This window comes from Numenius arquata, chromosome 5, assembly GCF_964106895.1.
Source record: "Numenius arquata chromosome 5, bNumArq3.hap1.1, whole genome shotgun sequence".
Taxonomy (NCBI): domain Eukaryota; kingdom Metazoa; phylum Chordata; class Aves; order Charadriiformes; family Scolopacidae; genus Numenius; species Numenius arquata.
Genome location: NC_133580.1, coordinates 47,986,433 through 48,013,000, shown reverse-complemented (window position 1 = coordinate 48,013,000; position 26,568 = coordinate 47,986,433). Strand labels below are relative to the sequence as shown.

The 26,568-nt window shown below is 49.4% G+C and overlaps 1 protein-coding gene across 1 annotated transcript in view; it reads right to left on the bottom strand.

The window, feature by feature from the left end:
- Window positions 1-531: 531 nt before the first annotated feature.
- LZTS3 (leucine zipper tumor suppressor family member 3) overlaps window positions 532-26,568 on the bottom strand; it is a 47,130-nt gene continuing 21,093 nt past the window's right edge. Inside the window, exons 2-4 of the mRNA XM_074147990.1 lie at window positions 6,687-7,175; window positions 4,200-5,030; window positions 532-1,242 (exon numbers count right to left, since the gene is read on the bottom strand). Of these exons, the coding sequence (XP_074004091.1) occupies window positions 532-1,242; window positions 4,200-5,030; window positions 6,687-7,136 (1,992 nt within the window). The 5' untranslated portion in view covers window positions 7,137-7,175. The remainder of the gene's footprint in view (window positions 1,243-4,199; window positions 5,031-6,686; window positions 7,176-26,568) is intronic.

Sequence of the window (26,568 nt, the reverse complement as noted above, 5' to 3'; positions counted from 1 at the left end):
CGCACTGACTTCACTAAGACCACTGTCTAGACAGGATACTTGATGCAGAACAGTGAGTTTGCTCATGATCCCGAGAGCTTTGCTCCATTAGCCAATGTGGCTAAAAAATGCTCTGAAAAAAACCACCTGCCACTTTGAACTGTTTTGCTGCACGTAAATGCTTGGAAAACCAAAGAAAACAAATAGAGCCCTCCAAAACAACCAACCAAAAAGGGGTGAATTGTAGGAGAGGGGATGGCAGCCTCTAGCGAAGTAACAGTCACGGCAGATTACAAAAGAGCCAATTGACCCTCACCAGCTTGACTAGGAAAAACCCAAAAGAGATGTCGCATTATCGATAGAAAAACAACGCACATCCACAGTTATTTTACCTACAGGGCACAGAAGTATAGAGTAAGGGTGATGGAGCTTGGTGTGAGCGGACTCACACTGCTCCTATGGTAGCGTATTATCCTTCGGAAGATCACTGGCTTGAGTAGGTAGTACATGCACAGCAATAAAAAACTTATGTTGTATTGTCTTGGTCCCACCTCAGATCTCGGTGGACTCTATTCGCTCGAGTCTGGAGGGAGTCCACTGTTTTTTCTCCTCAGTGTGTGGGGGGCTGGTGGTCTTCGTGTTCATCTCGTTCACCTTGTGCTCCAGGAGCTGATTCTTCTGGTACATCTCCACGTAGTTCAGTTGCAGCTGCTTCTGGTACTTGATGACTTTCTCCTTCTCTTCTTGCCACGTGCGCCGCTCTTCCTCAAAGTCCATCACCTGCTGCTCCCGCTGCTGCCGTTCCAGCTTCAGCTCCGTCTGGAGCCGCTCCACCTCCTTCCGCAGTGTGTTGACGCTGTCCTCGCTCTGCCGCTGCATCTTGGCTTCGTCACTCTCACAGGCCAGCGGGTCCCGCAGCTTCTCACTAAGGTCCCCACCAAAAGGCCCTGGAGGTCCCATGCTGGCAAGTGTCCGCTTCAGGCCAGAGACCTCTAGCTCACAGTGGTTAAGTTTTTCCCTCAGCACCTGGACCTCGCTCATCTTCCGCTGCAGCTCACTCTCACAGATCTCCAGGTTGACACTCTTGGAGCTGTAGGAGTCCTTCAGGGTGAGGATCTGCTCCTCCTTCTCCCGTAGGAAGTTCTTACCTTCCTTGAGCTGTGTCCGCAGTCCCACGATCTCGTTCAACTTCTGGGAGACATCTGCTTGGGAGTCCTTCAGTTGCTGCTTGAGCAGGGAGATCTCACCTGCCTTCTGGCACACCTGTGAGGAGAGCATCCATGAGGCAGGAGGAAGGCGGTGAGGAATCACCACTGCTGCTTGTCCCCTGCACTGCCCATGAAATGTCTTCATGGCCTCGCACTGGCAGGAGGCTCAGGTAATGGAGGGGACAGCCAGCAACATTGCTCAAGGACTGAGCTCCAGCCTTCACCAGGTCCCAGACCATGGCAAAGACATAGAGCTTGTCCCCACATTTTTGGGGGAGATTTGTCCTGACTCTCAGGGACCTGATGCTGTTCCCAGCTGGAGCTGACGAAACAGCTAAGCTAAGTGCTGTGGTCCTCACCAGTGGAGAGCAGACACTGCTTCCCTCCCTGCATTCATCTTACCTAACCACAAGCGTGTGGTGCTTGACCCCAAACCGTCTGCTCTCAGGAGGAGTTTTCCCACTGACCTCAATGGGATCTGGACCTTGAATAAGCCTGAGACAGAAATATCTCAGGCCCAGCGACTGCCCAGGCTCTCCCTGAGCACTGGGAGTGTAGGACAGGATGCAGAGACAGTAGATATTACTTACTTGTTCTATGACACTTTCCTTCCCAAAGACTCATGAAGAACACAGCTGACTAAATTTTAGGGTTCACTGTACTGGGGACAGTCCAGGGGCTATTTAATTCTATTTAATTCTGGTAGCTATTTAATTCTTTTGGGGCAGGGCATGAAGAGTGACAGCCCCTCTGCCAAAGATCAAGGAGAGAGCTGCAACCCACCCTTGCTGAAATGTGACTACCATGTGCTGTCCTTGGGCACTGGAGTTTCAGGTTTCATCCTGACTGGCTCAAGTCTCACCCATGCGGTAGGGTGCACAAGCCCGGTGGAAATATCCTTGCTGCAGTGTGTATTTGCATTACGTAGGTGCCACAATTAAGTATGACACTCCTCTGCACCTGTGCAGTTCACCAAAAGTCATAGTTGTATAAATAATCATGGGTATTGGAAGCGAACCATAAAAATGACCAAACCCTCATTTTCCCATGAACATGTTTTCTTGTCTCTGCGCTGGCAGATCTGACCTGTCTCCTATGGATGATTGCAGAGGCACACAGTCCCTGCCTATGCTGGCAGGAATCTGGGCTGGGGAGCGGCACCAAGGAACCATCAGTGATCAGAGAGGATAGGCAAAATTAAAAATAGTCTCAGTAGCCACCTCCGGATCGAGTGTCCCATCCTCCTGAAGCTCCTGTCTCTTGTCACATATGAAATGGTTGGCCTTTCCTCCCTCCTGCTTTGCCTGCATAGTCCCTTTCTGCTGTGCTCCAGTTGTGTCAATGTTCCTCACACAAACTCTCCTCTCCGCTGCCTTCATTGCAACCTCTACCTTTCTCTGCTATAGAGGACTTGCCCGGTGCACAATGTTGAGCAAGATCTTGAAGCTCAGCTATCAAGACAGTCCAGTGCTCACTACGAATGGCTGAGGAGCTAGGGGACATACCCAGTCATGTCCTACTGGTAGCGGCTTTCCCTGGAGCTGACAACCGTGGTGGTTCCCCCTGCAGACCTAACTCTGAGTACCCACATCCACATCAGCACTTGTCTGCAGCAGACACAGAGCTGTGTCACAGTGGTTTAGCTGTAGTTAGAGGGGTGTAGTTACTGCCTAGAACTGCACAATTTACTGAAAGTGCTCTCCCTGGTCTAGCTCTTCCCAAAAGGCAGAGAAATACATGCTGAAGAATGGCTTGGATAGGAATCAATTTACAGATTAAAATACTTAAATTTAGGCTTCTATTTGCATGCTGTGGAGATCTAGGAAATACAGTCCATGGAGCCTGGAGAGCAAGTCAAGAAGTCAACAAATGTAGGTGTCTACAAATTTTAGGTATCTTGATGCACAAACTGAATCCCTGTCTTTACATCGATATCACTGGGTTAACTCTTTCAGACAGAACTATAGCAGTGAAGCAAATAATCGAAAGCCCGTATGCAGTTTTACTGGTGCAAAATCATGGAACTTTCCAGACCTTACTTGTTGGAAGAAACAAAAGACCTGGTCAGAGCAGCTGGCCAAAGGAGGCATCATGAGGGACAATGCAGCCTGCTTGTTCTGGGATGCAACGTGCAGAGATTTTACAGCAAGCCTCTAATAAGCTCTGCTGAACATCTGCAAATAGCACATTTCAGAGCCTAATTAATCCTAGCTTCATTGACTTTTCATCAGGATTAGCAGAATAGGGTCTTCTTGATTCTAGAGCTACGTGTTGCCTCTGTGCTCTTAATACATTTAAAGTTTCTAGCCAGTCCATGAAAGGATTAAAATTCTTCACATGATCAAGCTGAAAAAAAAAATATGCTAGCACTGGCTATACAAACAGACTTTGATAAACTGTTCTAAAAATAGAAACAGTAGAAAAAAAATATGTAAGACTCAAAAGGAGAACTATAAAGAGGAATTTGCCTTTCAGCCTTTTAAGAGAGATAAACTTATTAGTAACTGAAAACAGTGTGTTACAATGGAAAGCATGAGGTAGACTTGGCTTTCGGTATAATTCTTAGCTCACTTGCTTTATATCTTAAATAAAAAGAAAATCAAATATTTGAAAAGCAGTTTCAAGGTTTGCCCAAACACAAATGTTAGAAGAATTTAATTAAAATAGACTTAAACCCATTTTTGGTAGGCACAAATACCTGTACAGAAAGACCTGTATTCATTGAAACTGCATTTAAATGTCACATGTTGGAGTGACCTGACTGGGACACCAAATTATTAACCAGCATAGGAGGTATGCACAAAAAAATTGCACTCATTTTAGTTTTATTCAAAACTATAGGCTTGGGACTCAGACAAATGAAGAGGTAACTGAAGTGTCATCTGTTACCTGGAGGCTACCAATCTATATCCATTGTCTGTGGGGTCCACTTAGGGCAAATGGGATATGTTTTGGGGTATCAGACCCCTCAATGAGAACCTCACTCAAGGTCTGTTACAACAGAGCTCTTACCTCCCACTTGGTCTCTTCAATCTTTGGGAGAAACTCAGCCTGTTCCTTCTTGAAAGCCACAAATTTCTTCTCCAGCTCCTCTCGTTGCTGGAGGAGTTGTCCCATATCATCTTGGAGTTTTTTTTTCTCTTGCTGGAGCTTGAAGATTTGGAGTTGCAAGGCTTGCTGAGCCCGCTGCGCCTTTTTGGACACCTGTTGCAATTTGTTGGCATAGTTTTGCCTCAGGTCCTCCATTTCCCTCTCCCAGATCTTCTGCTTCTCCTCGAACACTTGGAAGATGGCTGCCTCACTTTTGTCCAAGTTCCTTCGCATCTGGAGGACCTCCTGCTCCTTCTCCCACAGCCGGTCTTCCAGGTCTTGAATGATGTCGTCTGTTGAAGGCGAGTGGAAAGGCATTGTTTCATTGAGATGGTTCAGTCTGTTGAACGAAGAGGTGCTCTTGCTTGAAGACCGCCCACTGTCTGAGGTAGATATCCCGTTGTATCCCACAATGTTCTTGTCCACGTAGGTTGTACCGATGCGGTTGATGTGGCTCGTGGAGGCACTCATTGGACCCACGTGCTGGCTGTAGCCTGTCCCATATGTGGGCAGGCTCGTTAACGAGTTACGGCCTGAATCCGAAAGACCCCCCACTTGGTTTGTAGTCCTGTTAAGGCTGCTCTTGTCGAGTCCACTTTTGGGTGCGGATGGGCTATTGCTGTTGGCATGGTTCAAGCTCTTTCTGTTCTCTGTCACCCCGTTGCTCTGTGGTGGGCAGAGGTTCTGCATGGAATGGAAGTTTTTAGGAACTACTGGTTTAAAGGCTGAGGGTCTAACTAAGGGCTCATTGCTCTGCAAAAGGAAAAAGGACCACGCATCAAATATAGCAGGAAGCTTGGTAACAACACACAAAAGAGACACATCAGCACAGGCTGGGGCTGATGGAGCTATGTCTTGGGCTAGCTCCATATTTCTCAGCCTTATTACACCCTGGGCCATTTGGGATTTAACATGAGGGACCTGTGGTCTCTTGTACGGCAATGCTTTTTCTTTCCTCACCCCAACTTAAAAAAAAGAAAACTTGACTCACCCCAAATCTGCATGATTTTTCCCTAGAATACTCCTTGGTTCCTCTTAGTGCTCTTTGCAAGAAGGAGGGATGCCGCCTGCCTACTAGATCTGATTAAAACAACTCTTTGATTTTGGCAGATTATATTTTGAAGGATTTCTAGTATTGAGGGTGCATTTCCCTTTTGCTGAAAACTGAATTGAACCCTTGGATTAGCAGCTGTTCTGCCTTAGGAGCATTATGTTTCCCTCCTGCCAGCAGTGATCACTCCTCTGTGTGGACATCATGTCCTGGTCGTGCTCAGGCAGGGATATGTAGGAGCTGTGACCCCAGTAGCCACACCAGGCAAGGAACATGCTGAAGCTGCTCAGCATTTGAATGATTGTGTTTCCTGTGGCTATAAGCAGTGCTGGAGGGAGAATAGACCGCAGCTGTAAAGGATTTAGAAAGGATTTTAAAACCTTGCACATTCCTCGTCCATGAATGCACCTACAGAAACAAAATTATCCTAAAAATGGGATTGAGTCTCCCCTTCTGCAGATGGGGCTTCAGGTGAAAATTAACCCAGAGAAAGCCACCTTGTATGAATAAAGATATTTTGAAAATGCCTTCCAGGAGAGAGAGAACAAGCCCTAGTGAGTAAGCAAGGTTGGAGACCAAAAACCTGGCACCTGGCATGCTGGACTGAGATGGACTACAGGGGCCGGTGGATTAACAACCCAGGAGACAAGCCACAAAATGCTGCAGAAATAATACTGCATAAGGCAGCGTCCCCAGGACACAAATTATGGAAGTCGCTGGAGCAGAGCAGAAGGCTGTATAAAACACCGCTAGCTCTGGGGCTGTGCTCCTCCAGGCATGGGAGGTGTTTGCTCCCTGAAGCTGATATGAGCCATAAGGACTGGGCTTGGATGGGCGATAGCGCTTACAGGGGTAGTTTTCAAGGCTTGTCAACTTGTCCCTCACAAGAGGGTATTTTGAATAGAAGCTCATAGTGTCTTTCAAGCAACACCTTTTGGTGGGAGTGGCCTGTTGGAGATTGGCTATAAATGGCACAAAACATAAGAGTGGGACTCAGATGCTAGACCTACCAAAATGAGAGCCAACTCCAATTCCCTCCCCATCAATCGGGGAGGTAGGCACAGCATCTTGGGTACCTTGGAATAGCCAGTGACTTAAATACAGGCTTAAATGAGCTGGAAACTTTGCTGTGGAAGACTTGTTATCATGCTTTTGGGTTCCTCAAGAACTAACATTTCCCTTTGCTCAACCCCCTGAAAGTAATAAGAATTATATTATCTGTACATAAAAATGATGTCATCTACAAAGTAAGAATTAGACTATCTGTCAGGATTGCACCGTTGCCCAAGGCTTCCTGATCTGTGTTTCTACAGATGTGCCATGGCCATCATGCTGTTCCAGGAGGTGGGGATTCTCACCTGGTCTAGTTTGCCAGAAATTGGCAATATCTTTGGTGGGTTACTGGGCTCTCGGTACTGGGGAGGAGGGGGCATGTTCTTCTCGTTGTTGGTGGTCACATTCCCACAGATGTCCATCTTCACCTTCTCATTCTTGCGCAGGTCACCGTTGATGTAGAGAGAATTGGAGACCTTCTCTGTCTTATATGTCTTCTCCTCGCCAGAGTAGCGGTTGGAGATCTCACGCGTGGAGTACCCGTTGCGAGACCCCTCTGTCTGCCGTCCACTGCTCTGCGTCCGGGTCCCCACGCTCTTCATGGCAAACTCTTGGTCATTGGCGACTCCACTGCCCACGCTCCCCATGGTGCTCTGGGAGATGGGTTGGGATGGCCGGCGAGCAAAAGTGCGGAAGTTCTCCGGGCTGGGGTAGGTTGAGTCACTAAGAACAGGCAGTGTCTCTAGCGTGGCCATGGCAGCGCAGAGGTGAGGTGGAGGCACAGGTCAGTGGCACTGGGAGAAGGAGGAAAAAGAAAGCACTATTAAGGAGATGCCTTTTATCTACCACACCCTTGCAGATCAGCATTGTGCAGAGAAGAGCAAATGTCTTGGCTGGGTGATGCAAGGACAGAGCTGTCATGTCTCAGTATATGGTATGGAGCAGATGATGGGGCTGTTCTCCTCTCCATGACCCCTAGACCCTCTTGGAGGAGCAGTGTGCACTGGTCCCCCTAATCCCACTCACGCAATGCAAAAGAGCTGCTCTTAAGCTTCTCAGTCCAAGGGTTGGATGCTCTTAGGGGAGGGGGTTGCATGGGTTTTAGTCGGCCAGGAAGGCTGCTGGTTTTTTTGTCCCAGGAACCCTTAGTTCCAGGTTTCCCAGGATAAACCATCCTGGTAGCGTGGCAGTGTGGGGACTAAAGCAGAATTTAGAGGCAGTGGGAGGTGCGCCTGGATAAAAGGGGGTTAATAAAAGCAATGCCCTTTGGAGAGAGGTTCAGAGATGAGGGGACTCAGACAGGGTCAGCAGGTAGGGGAGATGGAGAGAATCCCCATTTCAGTGGGATTTTCCCTATTCTTGGAGTAGGGATGTTAAATCAGCCCTTCCCAAGTAAAGCAGGATAGCTGGGTTTATTTCCCTGGAGAGTTAGCTTAGGTCTAGAGCTCATCTCCGATGTGGTGTCTCATGGGGTCGTGCTATTTGCACTAATAATGGAATGGAAAAGGAAAATTAAAAAAGGTTAAAGCAGGGTCTGTGCTGCTCGACTTCACTTTTATTAAATTGTGTTTCTGGAGGCTTCTGCTGGGTGCCCTGCTTGTACCCTCCTCCCTTTTTTCAGTGTCCTCATCTTCTATGAGAAACTGCCCTGTCCCAAATATGGCCCAAGTGTTGTGGGGCTGGTGGACAGACCTGGCAAAATGCTATGCCAGAGGGAGAAGACATAGAGCTGATACCTACAGCGAGCTGGCAGAGCTCCTTAGGGGCAGAGCAGGGTAGAGAGGTGGTCACAGAGGGAAAAAGTGGTTTAAGGAGGGGCTCTGGTGAAAGCCACCATCCCAGCTGAACTCCTGTTGAGGCATGAAGGAGCCTCTGTCAGATACGCCCCATCATGGACAGGGGACAAGGCAGCTGTGAGGCTGAGGAGAATGTGCCTGATGGTGTAACCTTCTCCATCCCCTTGCACATCACCCCACCCATGGAGGGTCCCCAGGGGACTTGCCCAACTGAACCACCAGCAATATGAAGTGATGAATGTTGGGTGAACATTTTGTGGTCACTGCTAATGACCTTGCTGCAGCTTGCACCTTTGTCCCCCAATAGAGATGCCTCCATGTCACACACTGGTTGAGGTCTAGAGGCTGAGCAGCAAACGAATATCGCACAGGCATCGCACGATGAGGTGTGGGGACCCACTACAATCAAAACATGTAACTGTTTATCAGTCATCATTAACAAAACCTCCACCAGCAGAGACAAGTGTCCAGGTCTGGTCACACATCTGACATGTGACATTTGGACATGTCTCTCTCCAACACACTAAGCAGGACTTAAAGGCTCATGACCCCCTTGCACCCTAAAGGTACTTTCCAAAGAACAACATGATAGACAGTTCACAAGTGCATGATGCCCAGGGATTAATCTAGGGTCGTGCTGGGCATCTTGAGACTTGGTTGAGCTGTGGAGCGATGAGGAGGGATGGAGACTGCCCATCTGAAGCCACAGTTGACCCATGGTGCCTTTGAGTTTTATGAGTCAAGGGAAGACATTTTGTTGTGCCAATTTAGGAACAGCCTGCCTTTCAGTGGCTTCGTGATCTTTATAGGCTGTGTCTTTTTTTTTATGGGACACCAGCCACCACAGGAGGGATGTGCTGGAAGGTCTCAGCTCCAGACAAGGGAAAGGCAGTGGCTGCATTGCCTCCACGCAGTCCTCCCTGGCCCCATTCAGCTGGCTGAGGAGACATCCAGGTTACCTTTTTCCTCGTTGGGTAAATTCCACAGTGATATTTGCACATTTACGTTGACTTTTCAAGGGCGGGATGAGGTCACCAGAAAGTTTGATACTTAAAAAAACAAACCAAAAAGCCAACACAACAATGAGCAGGGAAGGCAAGTGTCCTTAGCCCAGTGAGAGCCATAGCCTAGGCAGAGATGTGGCAGTGACCTCCAGGACACCGCTGAGAGCTGCTCAGCACTGTGGCATCTCCATCATTGGTCTTCACTGGCAGAGTACTGCAGCTTTTCTCTGCCCTTGGGGACCTCCTGGCTCTCAGGCGGTGATTTTCACATCAAGCAGGCTTCTGCTTAGGCCCATGTCCCAAGTCCACTGGGATGTTGAACTGGTGTTTCTGCTCAGTGCCAGCAACCCAAAAGCAGGGGAGGCTTCAGCTGCCTTCTCAGGATGTGGCATCAAAGCTACACCACAGGGCCAGACTCTGAAAATGGACCTTTTCCCATGCTTTTTTTTTTTTTTTTATCTCCTAATTGGGAACCAGCCAAGAAAATATTCTGGAAAAAATGGTTATTAGCTTGTGTTTACTGTAAATCCGGGATCTGATAAACAGAGCATACGGACAAGCATTACACATATGTTGTTAAGGAGATTCCAGAAGTGCCAACGGATCCGTGACAGTACAGCTTTGTTTGCCAAAAAGGGCCACTTTTTTAAGAGCAACAGCTCTTGCTTCCGTGTCTTGTGGCCAACTCCAGTTCCCAGTCAGGTTTTACCCGAGTCATTCCTGAGGTGAACTGTGAAATCAAGTTTCAAGCAGTGAGGTAAGGAATAACGCTGCCAGGCTCCAGCACAGAGCTGGAGGGTCTTTTTTCTCCTTCCAGGTTTGGAGGAATGCATGATTAAAAACTTCCCTGGAACTTTTCTCCTCCTTAAATCTCATAACCACCTCCCTCCCATGGGAACATGAACTTAAACTGGGTTTACAGGTGATTCCAAATGAGAGGAACAAGGATGCTGAGCCTGGCAGTCAATGAACACAGGGGAACTGAGGGAAGCTGAACTGGCTCACCAGCTTTTCACTCACAAGTCTGTCCTTTAGAAGGAAAGACAAGTCACCTCTGAGCACAGCTGGGCTTGGAAGAGACCCCCAAGCCACAGCAGAGGGGTGAAAGCAGCTTCCCCTGCCCCATGGTGGTGTGGAGATGCTCCAGACAGGCGGAAAACCAAAGCAAGAGTTTTAAGCAACATGCCAGCCACTGCCCTTTCCAGGTGTTTTATCTTTCCAGAAGTTACATCCCATCTGCAGTGGTGAGGAAGCACCAGGACCACCTCACTCTTCATCCACACCAGGCTCTCAAGAAGACACCAGGCCCATCCCACCTCCCGAGAAGGACCAGTTCTACCCAAATTGCTCCCAAGTGGTGTCCATCCATCACAGCAGCCACCACCTCCAAGCACCAACACTTAGCCTTTGCCGAGCTCCAGTTCTCCAGAGCCATGTGGTTACAGCAGGAACCCAAGGGAAGGGACTTTGTGCAGACACAAAGGGGGAGAAGGGAACCCTCCCACAACAAACACTGAGCTAATTTCCCATTTCCCAGCATTACTGTGTTAATAAAACTGAAAAGGGTTTCTTTGTCTGCCTGGATCAATTCAAAGCACCCTTCCTGGTAGGCATCTCCATGCCAGCAACCTTACCTAGGAGGGGTGTCATGTCTTACTGGTACAGCCAGCCTCCTCGCTCTGGCTGGGGATACAAGGACTTCATGCAACGATGCAGCTCCCCACCGTTTCCATTTTGCATGACCTCCCCATCCCATGCAACCATGATGGCCCCTTGGCCTTTTCCCCAGCAGCCCTGCCTTGGAGAGAGCAATATTTTCATGTCTGATGCAGAAAATCTGGGGTGAGATTTCCTTTTCCTGAGCTCTGGTGGGTAAACTTTTCACAGCCACCTCTTACCAAGGTTTCCTACCATGCCTGCAGCTCCGGGGCACCCCTAGATGCTATTGTAATTATAATAATCCATAAAACAACTCCTGCGTCTTCACACTTGCTTTACCCAAATGAGTTAGCGAATGCCTTCCAGTTAGACAGAAGAAAAATTGCTTTCAGATAAGCAGCTGAATGGTTAACTAAGCCTAGATTATGAAGGCCTGGCTCTGTTTCTGCCTGAGTAGGTTAATTGTTAACACTCTAGTAACAAAGGCCTTTGGGAGACATACCTAGGCACCGTGCCATGTGAGAAGGAAATCAATCACTGGTCTCGAGCAGAGCGAGCTCCAGCAAACAGCCCGAAAGCAAGGCAGTGCCTTGGCACACGCACCGTCCCAGGCATGTGGTCCTGGCAGGACGGGCAGCAAAGGCATCTCAAGGTCAAAAATTCCACCCCCCACCAATTACGGTAACAGGTGTGCCCATGACCTTCAGCAGTCGGGTTTGTTTGCGTCTGTTTTAATGAGCAAGCAATTACCGACACAATGAAAACATACATCTTTTTTTCGGGGAGGGGGGGGCAGGACCTACACCTGCACTGTGTTTAGGGCTCTGGTGGCTTTCCAGTTTGTTGGCCATGGTGCCAGAGAGCTGGTATGGCTAGAGGAAAGAAATCATCACATCCTGGAGTGGTGGAGCAGGTTAGAAATGGAGTTAAAAGGGGTGTAAAAAAATCTGCTCTGGTCCTTTCAGCTTCTTCCAGAAAGATATATGGAGAGGGAAGGGAAGACCAGTAATGGGTTAACAGCAAGAAGATAGCAGACCCTGTAGGGAGCAAAACCACCTGTGTCCGGTGAAGCATTAACAAGCCCTGGAGAAAAACCACCACTGAAATGCAAGACCTTCAATCAGACTGGGCCAATATATCCATGGGAGGTGTTTGAGTCTGGATCTGAGCAATGTTGCTGAGACCCAGAGGTTTTTGCTTGGGTTGGTGTGGACGTTCTGTGTTCCCACAAGACAATTCTAGCAGTGATGGTGAGATGGGAGTCCACCTCCTGCTCCCTTCCCAGGTTTGGGAGAGTGGACGTGGGCACAGGGGAGGACCACTGTAGTGCTGGAGGGGATCAGATGGAACTGCCTCACTTCTCACTGCTCCCATCTTGCCCTGCAAAATGTGCTCCTTGCCTACTGTGCACCTCAAGAACACTTCTCTCCTCCTATTAGGTAGTTGGAGTCACAACTTGCAGTCACATCCCTCTTCTCCAGGATGAGCAAACAGCCCTCAAGCCTCTCTGTGCACATCACATCCTCCAAAAAGAGGATCATTCAGCTACCACTCTGCCTCCTGTGTGTCATGGACCACCACAAGTTACCTCCTTACAACCCAAACCTGGCTGAGAACACCTCCACACAGTTCGATTCAAGAGTCAGGGACACTGCTGCTCCCCTCCCACCTGGCTCCAGTGCATCAGCACCTCCTTTTCTCCTACACCCTTCTCAAGTTGCCTCGGTTTGAAGAGGGGAACAGAACGAGCTTTTCCCGTCTCTCACAAACATTTTTTCCAGCCCTTAAGTAATTCTTCTGGCTCTTTTCTGCACCTCCTCCAACTCATTTTCCCCCCCTCCAACATCCTGGCTTGGTGGCTGCCAGGTTTTCCTCCACTGCTGAAATACAGCATGAAACCACTTGAACCTGTCTGTGAAAACATACAAATCTCAGGCTTTTCAGCCACAAGCTTTTTCCACAACCAAAATCCAGACAATGTCAGACGAACAACTTCCACCGCTTCCAAAGAACACAGAACTCTCTTTCCCCATTTACCCCTGCTGAAGAAAATAGGAGCTTTGTGATGGGGAGCTCTACCCCCCATTCAAGGCCAAAAATAAAACTTGGGAAGGCAGGCTGGAGGGTAAAGGAGTGACAGATTCTTGTAGACACCTTCAGGTACCTCTTTGGCCATGGGGTTGCTGCATGTTTGCACATCTTGCATCCATCTGTGCAAAGGCTTTACAATTACTGCAGGGCTAGAAAGAGAGGGACAAGCTCTCCAGCAGCACCTGAGCCCTCAGTGCATGGGCAGACTCCAAACTCCAGCAGGACATCGCTCAGCATCTTCTAGGGCACAGCTGAGCTGCGCTTTGAGCCTCCGCCCCCTTTATACCATGAGAGGTCTAGGGCTGTTGGACCAAGTCACTGCAAATCTGTGCTGTAAAACGCACTCAGGCTGAAGAATTTCCATCGCTACGTTTTAAGGAGGTTTTGAAAGAGGCTTCTGGTGGTGATGAGAAGGGTGATGGCACGAGTAATGAATGCAAGTAATGCTCCAAGTCCTGCTTGGAGTATTAGGTATTTGCTTTTGTTAATGATAATGTTAATGTTAAGAAGGGCTGATTTTCTAGGGCCATTCTCCAGTGGGATACATCAATGCTGCTCAGCTGTCCTGCATCTCTGCCCAGGGCTCACAGGGAAGTGTTGATTAGGAGCCACACGATACTTCAGCTCTGGCACTGGCTTTGCACGCAAAAATGAGTGGAAAGTTGTTTTTTCTCCCCAAGACCCTGTGGTTTGAGAAATCCCTGCAGTTTTTCCCTTGGAGCCCGGCAAATCCCCTGGGGAATGGCAGGAATCGTGGCCTGTAACCAGCTTTCCATCAAGTCCCTGCTGTAGGAGGGATCCCATCTGGATCTGCTGCTGGTCGGCTCTCTCCATGGCCCAACCCAGCTCACAAATCTGGCAGAAAGTCAACCCAAACCAGCAAGCAGTTTGCTGCCATCTTGGCGGCTTCCAGCCAGTTCAGTGAAGACTCAGCCAGGACCAAAGGGCCATGATCCGAGTAGAGGAATCGAGAGTGTGGGCAGCAGCAAACCCCACCAGAAAAGGTTATTGGAGACCTCAGCAAGAACCAGCTTCTGACTGCAGCCTGGTGTGCTTTGCAGAGACCTTCGTAGCTTTTCCCCCTGAGGACTGGGTGTTTAGCTATAAGAGTGGCAGGTATAAATTCAGAAAGCACAGCAACAACAAGGCCATCCTAGATGCCTTCTCCTCGGAGCAACCTCCATGTGTCCTAAGGCTATTTCCTATCATTCTGTCACAGGCATGCAACCACAGAAATCCACCCTGAAGCTCTGTGCTATGACCCCAATTTGTGAATCCTGCCCAGGAACACCCAATTCAGGAAGATGGGGACCACCCTATTCCTCTATGACGCCCTGCTTTCCAACGACACCTCTTATCCCCGTATCTGAGAGCGTATGGAGAGGGACCTGCAGCATCCACAGGATAACTGGGCCCAGTTAAAAGCCATCAGCCCCAGTGCCAGTGCATGGCTCTCTCTGAGATGTGAGAACTGTGATTTGCTTTTTTCTCCTGTAAATGCAGCAGCATTGGGTGGGAGTGAGAGGATTCGGGGCAGGAAGTTCCCCTTTTCAGGGGCTGCACTTTCTTGGGCTGCTGTGGGAAATAAATGCAAGCAGCTTAGAAACATTTCCTTTTCCTTTCCGCCTGCTAATGAGATAATTACAGCCTTTTGTATTCTGGGAAACTACTTTCTCATTACGGGGCTGCATCAGCTATTTACATAATAAGCCTGAAACAAAAGAGATGAGATGAAAAGACCCAGACGGCTCTTCAGGGAGAGCTGTTGCTCTGCTAAGGGAGAGCCTGTGGGATGATGGCTTTCTTCGTCCCCAAGGTCCTTCTGCCAAGGTCTGGACCAGGTGGCAGCACTTAGTCCAGGATGTCCCCAGCATGGGATGTTCCTCGCTGTCAGCTGCAAGGGTCCCTGGATCCCCAGAACCAGTGCAATACACTCTCACAAACCACCCACCATGATTTCCATTGCCAAAGGATTTGGGAAGGGCGGTCGTGGATCGGGACCCTGTGTGCAGGCAACAGGGAGGGCCGTGTCAGCTGTGCCCTGATGTGGTCAGCATATGTGGGGCTCGCAGTGACACCTTGGGATGAGTCCCACCACCTGAGGATATGTTGGGTACCAAACAGGCCCATCCCGTGTCCCATTTCCCATGTCCCAGTTTCCCCATGCTCCCAGCTGTGCCTAAGGGACGTGCTGAGTATGAACCTGTCCTGTCCCATGTCCCATATCCCCCTATTTGTCCATGGGACACTTTGGGTACCAGACTGTCCCATCCCATGTCCCACATCTCAATTCCCTTTTCCCTGAGCTGGACACATTGGGTACCAACCTGTCCCACCCCATGTCCCAGTTCGCTTCCCCACAGCTGGCTAGGAGACACTGGGTACCAACCTGCCCCATTCCACATCCCAGTGCCCTCTCCCCCCAGCTGACCAAGGGACACTCTGTGTACCAAATTGTCCCCGCCAGCCTGCCAACCAGCCGCCTCCCTTCCTCAATAAAGGCCTCATTGTTCTCCCCCAACAAAGCCTGAATAGTGCAGCCTGCTCCACCTTCCCCCAGCTAAACCTCCCGGTTTGCTATCAGTTTTCCTTCTTGGTTGGTTGCTGTGTTTAAGGGACACGTTCCACTGCCACCCCTCCCTGTCCTCGTCCCCCAGGAAGTATCAGGAAGGGGAATCATGGCAAAGCACAGCCGAAACCTCCACCATGGAGCACATGGCCTTGGCTCCATGCCCTCCTGCCTGTCCTCCTTCCCTCTCCGCCCTCAGGGGTGCTCCTGGGATGGACTCCCTACCATGTATGTGCTACACCTGGGCTATACCTCTGTCACACGCAGTGACACAAGTCCCTGTCTGCATTCACTGTGCTTTGCTGCAGCACCTGCGCTTCTCTCCAGGAGTGATGATGGTGAGAATGATGAAGAGCACCAGAGGCTTGTGCTGGGTCCACGCTTGTGGACCATGCTGCTGGCCTGGAGCATCTCTCTGCAAGCATGAGGCAAAGAGAGCCTGGAAGCTACTTGGAAACCCCTTGTTGACAGCAACATCAATAAATCAATGTGGGTATTACAATTGCTCATCCAGAAGAGCTGCTCCGCTTGTCCCAAACCCAATCTCACCACAGCTCCTCATCTCAGGGCATTCCCAGTTTTAATCCATGGTATTTTCTGGATGCAAAAGAGCAGACAAAGGTCAAGCGTCTTGCAGGCTGCACCAGTCTTGAGCTGCTCCAATAAGGAAAGAAATAAAAGTTGCTTTGGAGGCTGCAGCAAGGTTGGCAAAGCCCCAGAGAAACCTCAGCAGGTGATGTTGAGATGTAATGTGGTGCTCTGCGATTTGTATGGGTTCCCAGGGGAGGTTTGCAGTCTCCATCCTCAGAGGTTTTCAAGCCCTGAATAGACCAAGCAGGATCTGGCCTCGTAGCTGAGCCTGCCTTGAATGGCAAAGTGGCCTAGAGACCCCCAAGGTGCCTTTCACCATGATTTATCCTGCCATGGAGGATGGAGGTTTTGGCAAGCTAGCCTAGGGCTGTCCGTCAGCATTGCCCTGGCCAGGGCAATGGGGCTGTAAGCGCTGGCACAGTCCTCAGGGACATTTTCCCCCCTTTTCCAGGCTGCTATCAGAGCCCTAGGTTTGGATGCAGGCTGATATCCTCCAGGATGCACCCGAGGGCAGATGGGAGGGATTCTCCATTACATGCTATGTCTGTCCCCATCTTCCCAAGGAGTAGAGTGCCAGTGGGACAGGATGGTTTCAAACTCAGCCCAAACTGCCAACCCAAATCCTATGTGTCCATCAGGAAGGGTTTGGACATGGTCTCATCCATACACACCTACCCTTGTGGCTGTGCATGCTCAGTGCTGGCTGTGGGCTGGTCATTGTCCTCAGTCAAGTCTTGATGCCAACTGCTGCTCAGAAAACACCGGATTTGGTGGCACAAGGAAAACTCTCTGAATTCACTCGGTACAGGGAAAGGACGGTTTAATGGAGCAGCCTTGTTGCTGGCTGTGGGACTGAGTGTCTGGGATGCTCCATGCTGCAGGCTGGACCACTTCAAGTCATCCCAGTCCTGTGTGCCTCAGTTTCCCCTTATTAAGGGACTTCCTCCTTGGCAAGTTGGCTGGAGATGAGCTGCTGCCACTTGAGCCCATGGTGCTGCCTGATGCAGATTATTGCAGCGGGAGCAACAGGAGAGCTCCTGGCCCATTGCAGCATGTGGGCACTGCGCTGCTGTCCCCTGAAAGTCCCTCAGTGGGGAGCTACATCTGTTGCCTGGCTCCCCGGTGTCTGCCTGAAAATCCTCATCTGACCCCACCTCTTAAACCTTGGGCATCCCAATGTGACCCCCTGCTACAGAACTGCTCCTTGGCTGTAAATGCCTTGTGGGTTGGAGCAGGAGGAACCCCCTTGTTACCAGAACATTCCCCTGCATGACCCCTGGCCTGTGTGTTGCAAGGGGGAGGCCTGATCCTGCCCTTTGGGGTGAGCCATCAACCCTGGAGAGGTGCCAAACAGCCAGCCCTCTGGCCCCTGCCTGGCTCTGCCATCCCCAGACCTTGCCCAAACCTCCATCCGAGCAGGAAGGACAATGAGAGGACTCACCAACGGCTCCCACGCCACTGACCCAGCCATGATTTATCATTAACTTACCCTGAGGAATTCAAGGGAGCAGAGCCAGCCTGGGAAGTGCTCGCTCCTCCCCGGACATGGCTCTCGGAGAAAGCCCCCACGGTGGTTTTTCCTCATGGTAGCTTGTCCCCGCTGCCAGGGTTAGCGCTGCTAACCAGAGTGGTGCCCCAAAACCTATTGGGGTACGAGGTGGATGCCAGCTTGTGGATGCCAGCTGGATCCAGGGTGAGTTTAAAGGGGGGGGGGGGGGGGAAATAACAGCTCTCCCCACCCTGGGGAACCCACCTCTGTGTACCCCATCTCTGCTCTGACCCCCCCAGTGCAAACACAGCCCAGTGGGTATGTCCCACCCCAAAAAAGCACCTGCAGCACGTCCCACCAGCTCAGTCCCACACTAATACACCGAAACCCCTTCGTTCCCCTGCCTGGCCCCTTTCAGGGCTCAAACAAAGACACCCAGCGAGACCGAGAAAGAGAGGAAAGGAAAGACCCCCCCCCCCCAAAAAAAAAAGCCGGCACCCACCGGAGTTTACCTGGGCAGCCCAGGGGTGCATCCTCTGACTCCCTGTTCTCCGCAGGTCTTGACATTCATCGTCTCCCTACTTGATACCCCGGGAAAAACCCTAAAATAATACCTGGGGAGAGCAACCTGCTGCTGGGCTGGGGCCAAGGGCTGCACTTTGCTCGGTGTGATTGGCCGCCGGCCCGCGCCTGCGGGATCTTAACTCTTTCTTCCCATCGGGGCAGAGATGAGCCCCGTGTCCTCAAATGGGGATTTTGGGGCTCGACAGCTTGGTTTTGCTTAAATAAGGGACTTCGGACTCTGATGACTTCTTTTTGCTCAAATACGGATTTTGGGGTTTGATGGCTTGGGGTTTTTTCAAATGGGATTTTTGGGGTCCAACAACTTTGATTTGCTCAAATAGGGATTTTGGGGTCCCCCAGCTGCTTTTTTTTCAAATAGAAATTTCAGGGTCTGACTGCTTGTTTTTGCTCAAATGGGAATTTTGAGGTCTGACTGCTTGTTTATTTTCAAAGGGGAGTTTTGGGGTCTGACTGCTTGGTTTTGCTCAAATAGGGATTTTGGGGTCTGATGGCTTGTTTTTTCTCAAATGGGGATTTTGAGATCTGACAGCTTGATTTTTTTTTTTAAATAGGGATTTTGGGATCTGACTACATGTTTATTTTTTTTCAAAGGGGAATTTTGTTTGTTTGTTTATTTTCAAAGGGGAGTTTTGGGGTCTGACAGCTTGGTTTTTCTCAAATAAAGATTTTGGAGTCCATTGGCTTGTTTTTCCTCAAACAGGGATTTTGGGGTCCAACAGCTTGGTTTTTTTTCCAATGGGGATTTTGGGGTCTGACATCTTGTTTTTGCTCAAATAGAGATTTTGGGGTCCAATGGCTAATTTTTGCTCAAACGGGGATTTGAGGATCTCACTGCTTGTTCTTTTCAAATGGGGACTTTGAGGCTTGATGGCTTGTTTTTGCTCAAATAGGGAATTTTGGGGTGTGACTGCTTGTTTTTTCTCAAATGGTTATTTTGGATTCTTCCCAGCACAGGACCCTGCTGCTCAACTTCCCCATCCCAATTGGGATGCTTCCCAGCTGCATGGCTGAACTGAGAGCCCAGTCACGGCAGAGAGAGGGGCAGAGAGCACAAGTCCAGCCTGGTAACTTTGAAACAGCCTCAGCTTTTCTTTTTCAGGTGGTTTGGATTAATTGATATCCTAAATCTCACAAATCACAGAAGAATATGACACCCAAAAAGATCACATTTTCTTTGTATGCCAACACAAACCCATCTCAACCCCAAATTCCCTGATAAAGCTGTGCACACATTTAGCAACAACAAAAAAATAAAGTTATGGAGGGATTTGATCCTTCTGTAGCCCATCAGCACATTTTAGCACAGAGCAAATGGAAAGGGGCAGTCATTTTTTCCCCTGGTTATTGCAGATGAGGAAGCAAGCATCAAAGGTTCCATCTGTCGTAGAATCATTTAGGTTAGAAGAGACCTCTAAGATCATCAAGTCCAACCATTCATCTGTCCTCCCCTAACTTTGGCATTTTCAAGCTGTTTTCACCTGTTTGGACAAATGAGGTGATGCCTATCACCCCACAGAAGCTGATCCAGGATCCTATCCTCCCTCCTTTGCCATCATTATTTGCCATCCGACCCCCCCATATTTGAGAGCAGAGCCCTGGTGATACAGAATGGTGCAGAGCTCCTTCTCCTCCCTCCCTGGCTGCCAGTGCTGTAGTGGGAGAGCAATCAGGCTTCCCATCAGGGGCTGGCTGGCCTCAGCACTTATATTGGATTATTTGCAGTCGTGAACGGAGTGCAACGAGGGAAATAAAGCTACACAAAGCTGCCACTAATTTAGACTTATTTGCTCAAGTGAATTTTCTATTGGCAGGATGTCTGCATATCAAAGGAGTCGTTGGTCGCAGCCTTGCAAACATAGCATCGTCATCGGTGGGCTAATAGCAGCAAGAACAGTAAAATAGCAATAATGCTAACGATAATCAAATATGGGTTACGCATTGCATTTAAACTACAGCAAAATGCACACTGGGGTGCATGGGGAAGGTGTAAATTATACCAAAATGGATTCCTGCAGACACTCAAGCTCTTAATTTTGCCCTTTGACTTCAGAAGCAAAGAATTCCAAGAAACAGGCTGGTTTATACATTGCTAGAAGAGATTCCCAGCAGCAGGATGCATGGCACACACCTTGGAAATGGCCACGTATATAGAAAGCCCTTTCCACCCCAGGGATGGCTCTTGCAATAACCAGAGCTGATCCAGGAGCTTCATCAGGGCATGGACCTTCACCCTTGGTGAAGCTGCCCAAGCCAAGAAGCCCTTGGCTGCAGGGTGTGGAGGTGCAGCATCCCTCAGGCTTAGCAGATCTTGCAGGAGGCAGGCAGTTTCCCGACGTTACAGCTGGTTAAGGCTGTGCTAGTTCTCTCTTTGGGAGTTGTGTTATGTCTTAGTGCTTCTCACAGATGAATAAATCATGATGGAAGAGACTTTGGAGAATGCTGGAAACTCAGGATAACCCGTGCTCCTGGTGCTCTCAGGCAAGTCATAAACTTTTGAACCCTGAACTCCCGTTTCTAACCCAGGTCTCCAGTCACCGAGACATAAACCTCTCTACCCACCAAGCTCACCTTCACCGAAGTCCTTCCACTACCTCTGAGAGCCAAGAGACCCCCCTCAGTTTGCAGCCAGCACTCCATTGTACAGGTGCTCCCGCGCAGCCAGCTACATCCAGGCCATCGTGTTTCCCTGTCCCCATGGGATAGAACCACCAAGACTTGGTCTCATCTCTTTTGGGGGTTTTATTCATGTCTGTGCTGCCTTTTTTGGGCAGCCATGGTTGGACTGTGCACTCAGACCTGATCAGCTGTGGTGCTTCCAGCCGGTGGTCCTCATTCCCCACAATGGCACACTTTGGATGGAGAACAACAAGTCTAAGAGTGGGTTCTTAATTGACTTTTAAATTAGACAAGATCACTGTTATCAACACAACTTGCAAGAGATTTTCTTTCCAAGATATGTTTGGCTGCACATCTCATCTCATGGGGACCCTGGGTAGCTAATAGGGAATGGCATAGCCATCAGAGCATCTCTGGCAGCTGGTCTTTGCACCTCATGAAAGAGACTGTCCAGATGGAGGGGACCTGGAGATTTTGGCTGAGAGCATGAGTTCCAGCTTGCCCATTTGGGAGAAGTCTGGAGCCTCGAGCTGTGTGGAACCACGGGTGGGAAGCAGAAACCAGTCGGGACCTGAAGTCTGAACTCAGACTCAAATACAGCTAGGGCTCTACAGAGACACCTGTACAGGATGACTTCCAGACTTGTATTATGGGGCTTGGGATTACCCAACTAAAAAGCCATCCCTACCCATCCATGGCAGACTGGCCTCCTTCTGCCTGGGGAAAGAGGCTTTGAACATCCACGTGGACCTAAAACTCCATCCCTCAAAGGATCCCCAAAGCTGATTACATCCTTACCCCTTTCTCCCTTGGTTCAACAGTGGGCAAGGCCGTCGTTGCACATGGTTCATGTTGAGAGCATGGGCAGCACCCATCCTCCTGACTCCCAGTTTAATCCTTTCAGATGAGAAATTATGGTTGTGGGTTTCCCCGTTCAGCCCTGGTAGACAGCTCAGGGTCAGCCCCGTATCCAGCAAAAATGCAACACATCTCACTCCGGTTTCACCCATGGGGCCACAGCAGCAATGCCAGTTTTTGCCCCAAAACAGCCAAGACAAACATAGCAGCCCCCAGGCAGCACTCCCAGAGGCTCCCCCATCACGAGGAGGGCACCACTGGCTCCCTCATTTCATACACATCCCTTCCCTCGATGGGAGGAAGGTCTACCATGGCTTTTCTGGCTCCAGCAGCTCACACCAGGGCAGCAGCCCCTCTCCAAACCTCCCTTCCCCCAGCAGGCTGAAGTTGTTCAAGGTCAGTGTCCATGACAAGCAGGTGATGGATCTCCAGCACAAGTCCTGAGGTTGCAAAGTGTTTAGCAACACAGAGTTGGTTAAAGTTATGGAGGTTTGCAGCTTTGGGTGGGAGCCACAACAGAATAAACTGCTCTACCTTAAAAAAATATATATAAAGAAAGAAATAAAAAAGGAAAAAAGGAAAGAAAAAAGGAAAGAAGCAGATCCTCTTTCTCTACTCAGTGGATCCCTTGGACTCACTGCTGTCAAATGGGACCCCAGGGACTCCTGTTGAGTTTTACTCTTCTGCAGAGAAATTCTCCTGTTTGAGAATTATTTCTGTGGAAATATTCTGGGATTTGGGGGCTTATTTTGGCAATGTTTTGGTTTGTTGTTGGTCTTTTTTTTTTTTTTTTTTGGTTTGGTTTGGTTTTTTTTTCAGTGAAATTGTTTCTTTTCAATGCCCTCTCTTTCCCTTGAATGGAACAAAATTCAGTTTTCAGACAGAAAAATACTGCTTTTTTCCCTGTTTTTTTTTCCCTAGAGCCTTCTTCCTCTCAAATAAAGAAAAAAATAACTCTACCAAAAAACAAACTCTTTGTTCCCCAGATCCTTTGTTTTCTTTTTCCTTCTTCTCACAGAAGTGGCATCCTCTGAGCAGTTCCCCTGACAGGGCGATTTCAGCCGTGTTGGAGCCATTTCATTTCAAGATCTCAAAGCTCTTTGAGGTCCCTGGACTGCAGCTGCAGAACTGGTTAAGTGTTTTCTGCACTGATCAGAGAAGGAGCAAAATGTCAGCTACAGTGAGGGCTGAAGCTACGGGACTTTCCCTGGGGAACGGCAGCAGAAAACATCGAAGTGCTCAGGCACGCAGCGAGGAGGAGGTAGAAATGGAAATGGGAGCAGAGATGCCTGGCTCCCTACGTCAGGATTTCTTCCTAGAAGCTCTGTAGAGCAAATGCTCAGTGCAAAACACCCTGATGTGAGCAAGAGCTTTCCTTCTCCCTTCACTTAGACTACTTTATTTACAGGGAAGATAATTTTCAAAGCCTTGAGGAGCAGAAAAACCTCCTAAATGAGGGTCTCCCAGCTACTGCACATACTTTCAGGTCATGAGTGAGCTGAAGGTGTCTCCATCCAGGGATGTCTTCATGCCTTGGCTGGGCAATGCTGAGGCCAGCCTGGTCTAGTGATAATGGTAGTCTCACACAGACTGTGGACTTGGGCTGTAGACTTCCAGACCTTTCCAACCGGCATCACAACAACTTCAGACCTCAGCTATGAACTGATTGCGCTTGTAATAAGTGCTTGTCATCCAGCAGGTTGCACACTGAAAGCAGATCTCATGTGGTACCTTCAAATCAGCCTTTGTTTGAAGCTCTTCCCCAGTATCTGTTACTAGAGCAGAGATTTCCAGCTTGGTCTTGAGAGGAAGGACCTGAGCCTGCTTTCTGTGACAGTCAATGGGTGTCAAGCATCCAAGGGCTTCCCCGTGTTTCTGGGGAGATGCTGCTTCTTCTGGTTGTTGTGGGTGTCTTGCAGGGATCACAAAGACCATAGCCAAATGGGCAGTGTGCTACTGGTAGGGGCAGTATGACTCTGCGATGCCAGAAAGTTCAGCCTTACTGGCACGACAGCCGATAAAATCACCACCAGTCTGCACAGCCTGGGCAAGCTCTGTGGCTGAGCTCATATAAAAAAAATGTCATGTGACCACCCAGTATTTATTTACACTAGAAGAAACTGTTGACTGCTTATGTGATGTAAAAGCCTTCTCTGTACCTGGAGGTTCACCTGCATCAGTACTTGCACAATGAGATCCTACTATTGCACTGGTCTGGAAGTGAAAATGTTGAGAGAGTTTGTTCCTGCTCATTAAGTGGAATAATTTGAGCCTGTGTGAGGCCCCTTCATACGCACACAGAGCTGTGGATGGGAGAGGACCTTCTCCAAGCTGCCGCAGGGGACTGGAAGGGGGTTCCAAGGCTGGGTTGGCACTGCAAAGCTGGGCTGATGCCATCTGCTATGATGGGGAGACACTTTCTATCTCCAATCCATGACAACATCTGCCCTCTCAGTTTGAGGCAACACGAACAAGCCAAAAGACTCTGGTTTATGTCATCCAGAGAGATGATTTCCTATTCTGGCAAAAACATCCCTGCTGGTATAAGATGTCTCCTTCTGTATCAACATAGGGAAGACAAAGCCTCAGCAGCGCTGGCAAGCCACAACCTGGTGCATTGCCCAGGTCTTCCCATAAATCAATGGAGCTCCTGCATCTCCAGCTGTGGGTGCTGAAAGCCCGGCGTGTGTGCTGGGATGCTCCGGTGTGGTGGCTTGGCCATGGTATGTAGGTCAGGTCTGAGCTGCATGGGGGAAACATGTGATGCTGTATAAAAGCTGGTCCTAACCATATGGCACTCCTGTCCTGTGCCTGCTCATTGTAAGTGAAGAAATGCATATTAAATGACCACCTTCCTTCCTGCAGCTAATGAGAGGAATGAGTAGAGCAGGGTTTTGTTCATCAGTCCTTCAAACCACACAGCTTCTGCAGGGGAGGAGGGAGCATGTTTCTCTCACAGGAGCTTGAACGTCATTAACATTGGCCAAGACCTTAATCTAAAATTTCTGAGCTGAAAAAAAAAGTACGAGTGAACAATGTTGTCCTTTTCCCCTGCTCTTCCTTCATTCCTTGGCTGAACAACCCCAGGAGACGCAGCGATGGTGGCAGTGCTGATGAGGACTCCAACAGGCAGTGGCCAATAGTCCTTGAAAAAGCCAGGTGTTACCAGGTTTCCCAATTAATTTCTAGACTGGAGAAGCTTGCTTATACATCCTTGGGTGGTTATCCAGAATGAAGGAAGCAAAAGTCCCATTCACAATCCCAAAGCAGCAGGCTAGGTCTGATAAAAATAAATTTGAGCAAAATAAATTGCCACCAGGAGGGCTAAATTTCCACTGAAATCAGCAGGTCAGTAAGTATCCTGTTTGAAAGTGCCATTTCTGTCCACACCCGAACTCAGGGATTTGTCACAGTGCCCTTGGCTTGGTGGGGAAGGTTTTTTTCAGCATTACAAGGGAGGAACGTTGGAGCTAGATCCTCAGTTGTGTATGCATGAAGCCCAGTCCACCCACTCTGTCCCCATCCACCCGCTCCGTCTCCATCCTGGCCAAACTCTCTGGGCAAGACGAGGTGGCCAAATAGCTTCAGCAAAAGCAGAAGCAAGAGGGTCCTCCAGCCCTGGGAAGAAGGAGCTTCTGGAGGGGTGGTGGAGGACCAAGCAGGAAGCCTGGAACACCTCTGTGGTGCCTACCAAGCCTCTCTGTATAGGACCCAAGGTCTACACTCCCTTTCCAGTCCACAGGGATCCAACTGACACAGTCCAAGGACCACAGGGAGGGATTTGGCTGACTGAAGGCGGGTGTGGGATGAAATGCAATTTGAATCCATGACCAGCTAATGGCCTTGGGCTCTGTTAGGAGCTTACAGTTTGTAGTTAATAAATGCCATGAGTACAACAAACACAACCCTAAGCTATTGCCTTCCCCACAGCTTCCTTGTCTTCAGAGAAATGTGGGTATTCCCTGCCCTGAAGACAAATTCCTCTGCAGTCACCGGCTCTAGGCCATGTCTGGAAACAAGTTTCTCCGGTGGTTGAACCAGTGGCTTTGCCTCCGTTCCCAGCTCTCTTGCTTCCTTTTCTTTAGACTGTACATGGTCAATTTCCCCTTTCTCAGCTCTCTAAACTCTGCCTGGGGTCTGCTTCCCAGCCACCAAAGAGTTCAGGCTTGCTTCATCTCCAGGCTTATCCTTGGATGCTGAGCAGAGAAGATGAGGAAGAAAGGTCTTCATGACCCAGTTTTGCTACCTCAACGGCTGGCAGGCTGGCCCAGAGCTAGGAGTCACCTCTCCCTATCATGTATTAGTCTTAAAACACAGTAAGAAAGGACCCAGGTTTGACCAGGCAAGTGGGATGGAAGAGGGTAGGAGCAGAAGGGTGTACATCCATAATACATGATGCAGGTATGGGGTGATGCCTCCAGGATATTTATCTGAACATCCTGAATATTTTCTCCTGAATATTTGCAGTCAAGGCAGGGTTTACTGGTCATGTCAGGGGACCGTGCCCCTTCTGACCAGCACTGGTAGTGGAGGAATCCTAGGTCCTGGAGGCAGCCACACCACTGACCTCTGTTGCCTGTCCAGCCACAGGAGAAAGGAAGTGGATCAGAGACAATTTGAAGCAATAAAACCCAAAAGCTCAGAAAGGATCCACGGCAAAAATCACTCTGGTTTGGAAGCGTTTTTGGCTGGAGACCTGCAATCATGCTGTGATTTTGCCCTGGAAGAAGTGACTTTGTGGGTCACCTGGGAGATCTCTGTGTACCATGGAGCAACCTTCAGATCAATTGAAGTGTTTGTGTTCCACCAAGCCTTCGTCCCTGCAATGACAAACCAGCTATCTTCTGTGGTTTGATTGCAGCCTCAGCATCCCCCAGCCTCTCCTTGGGGCCCTGGGGATAGTGTCAGCCCGGGGAGAGGTCAGCGAGC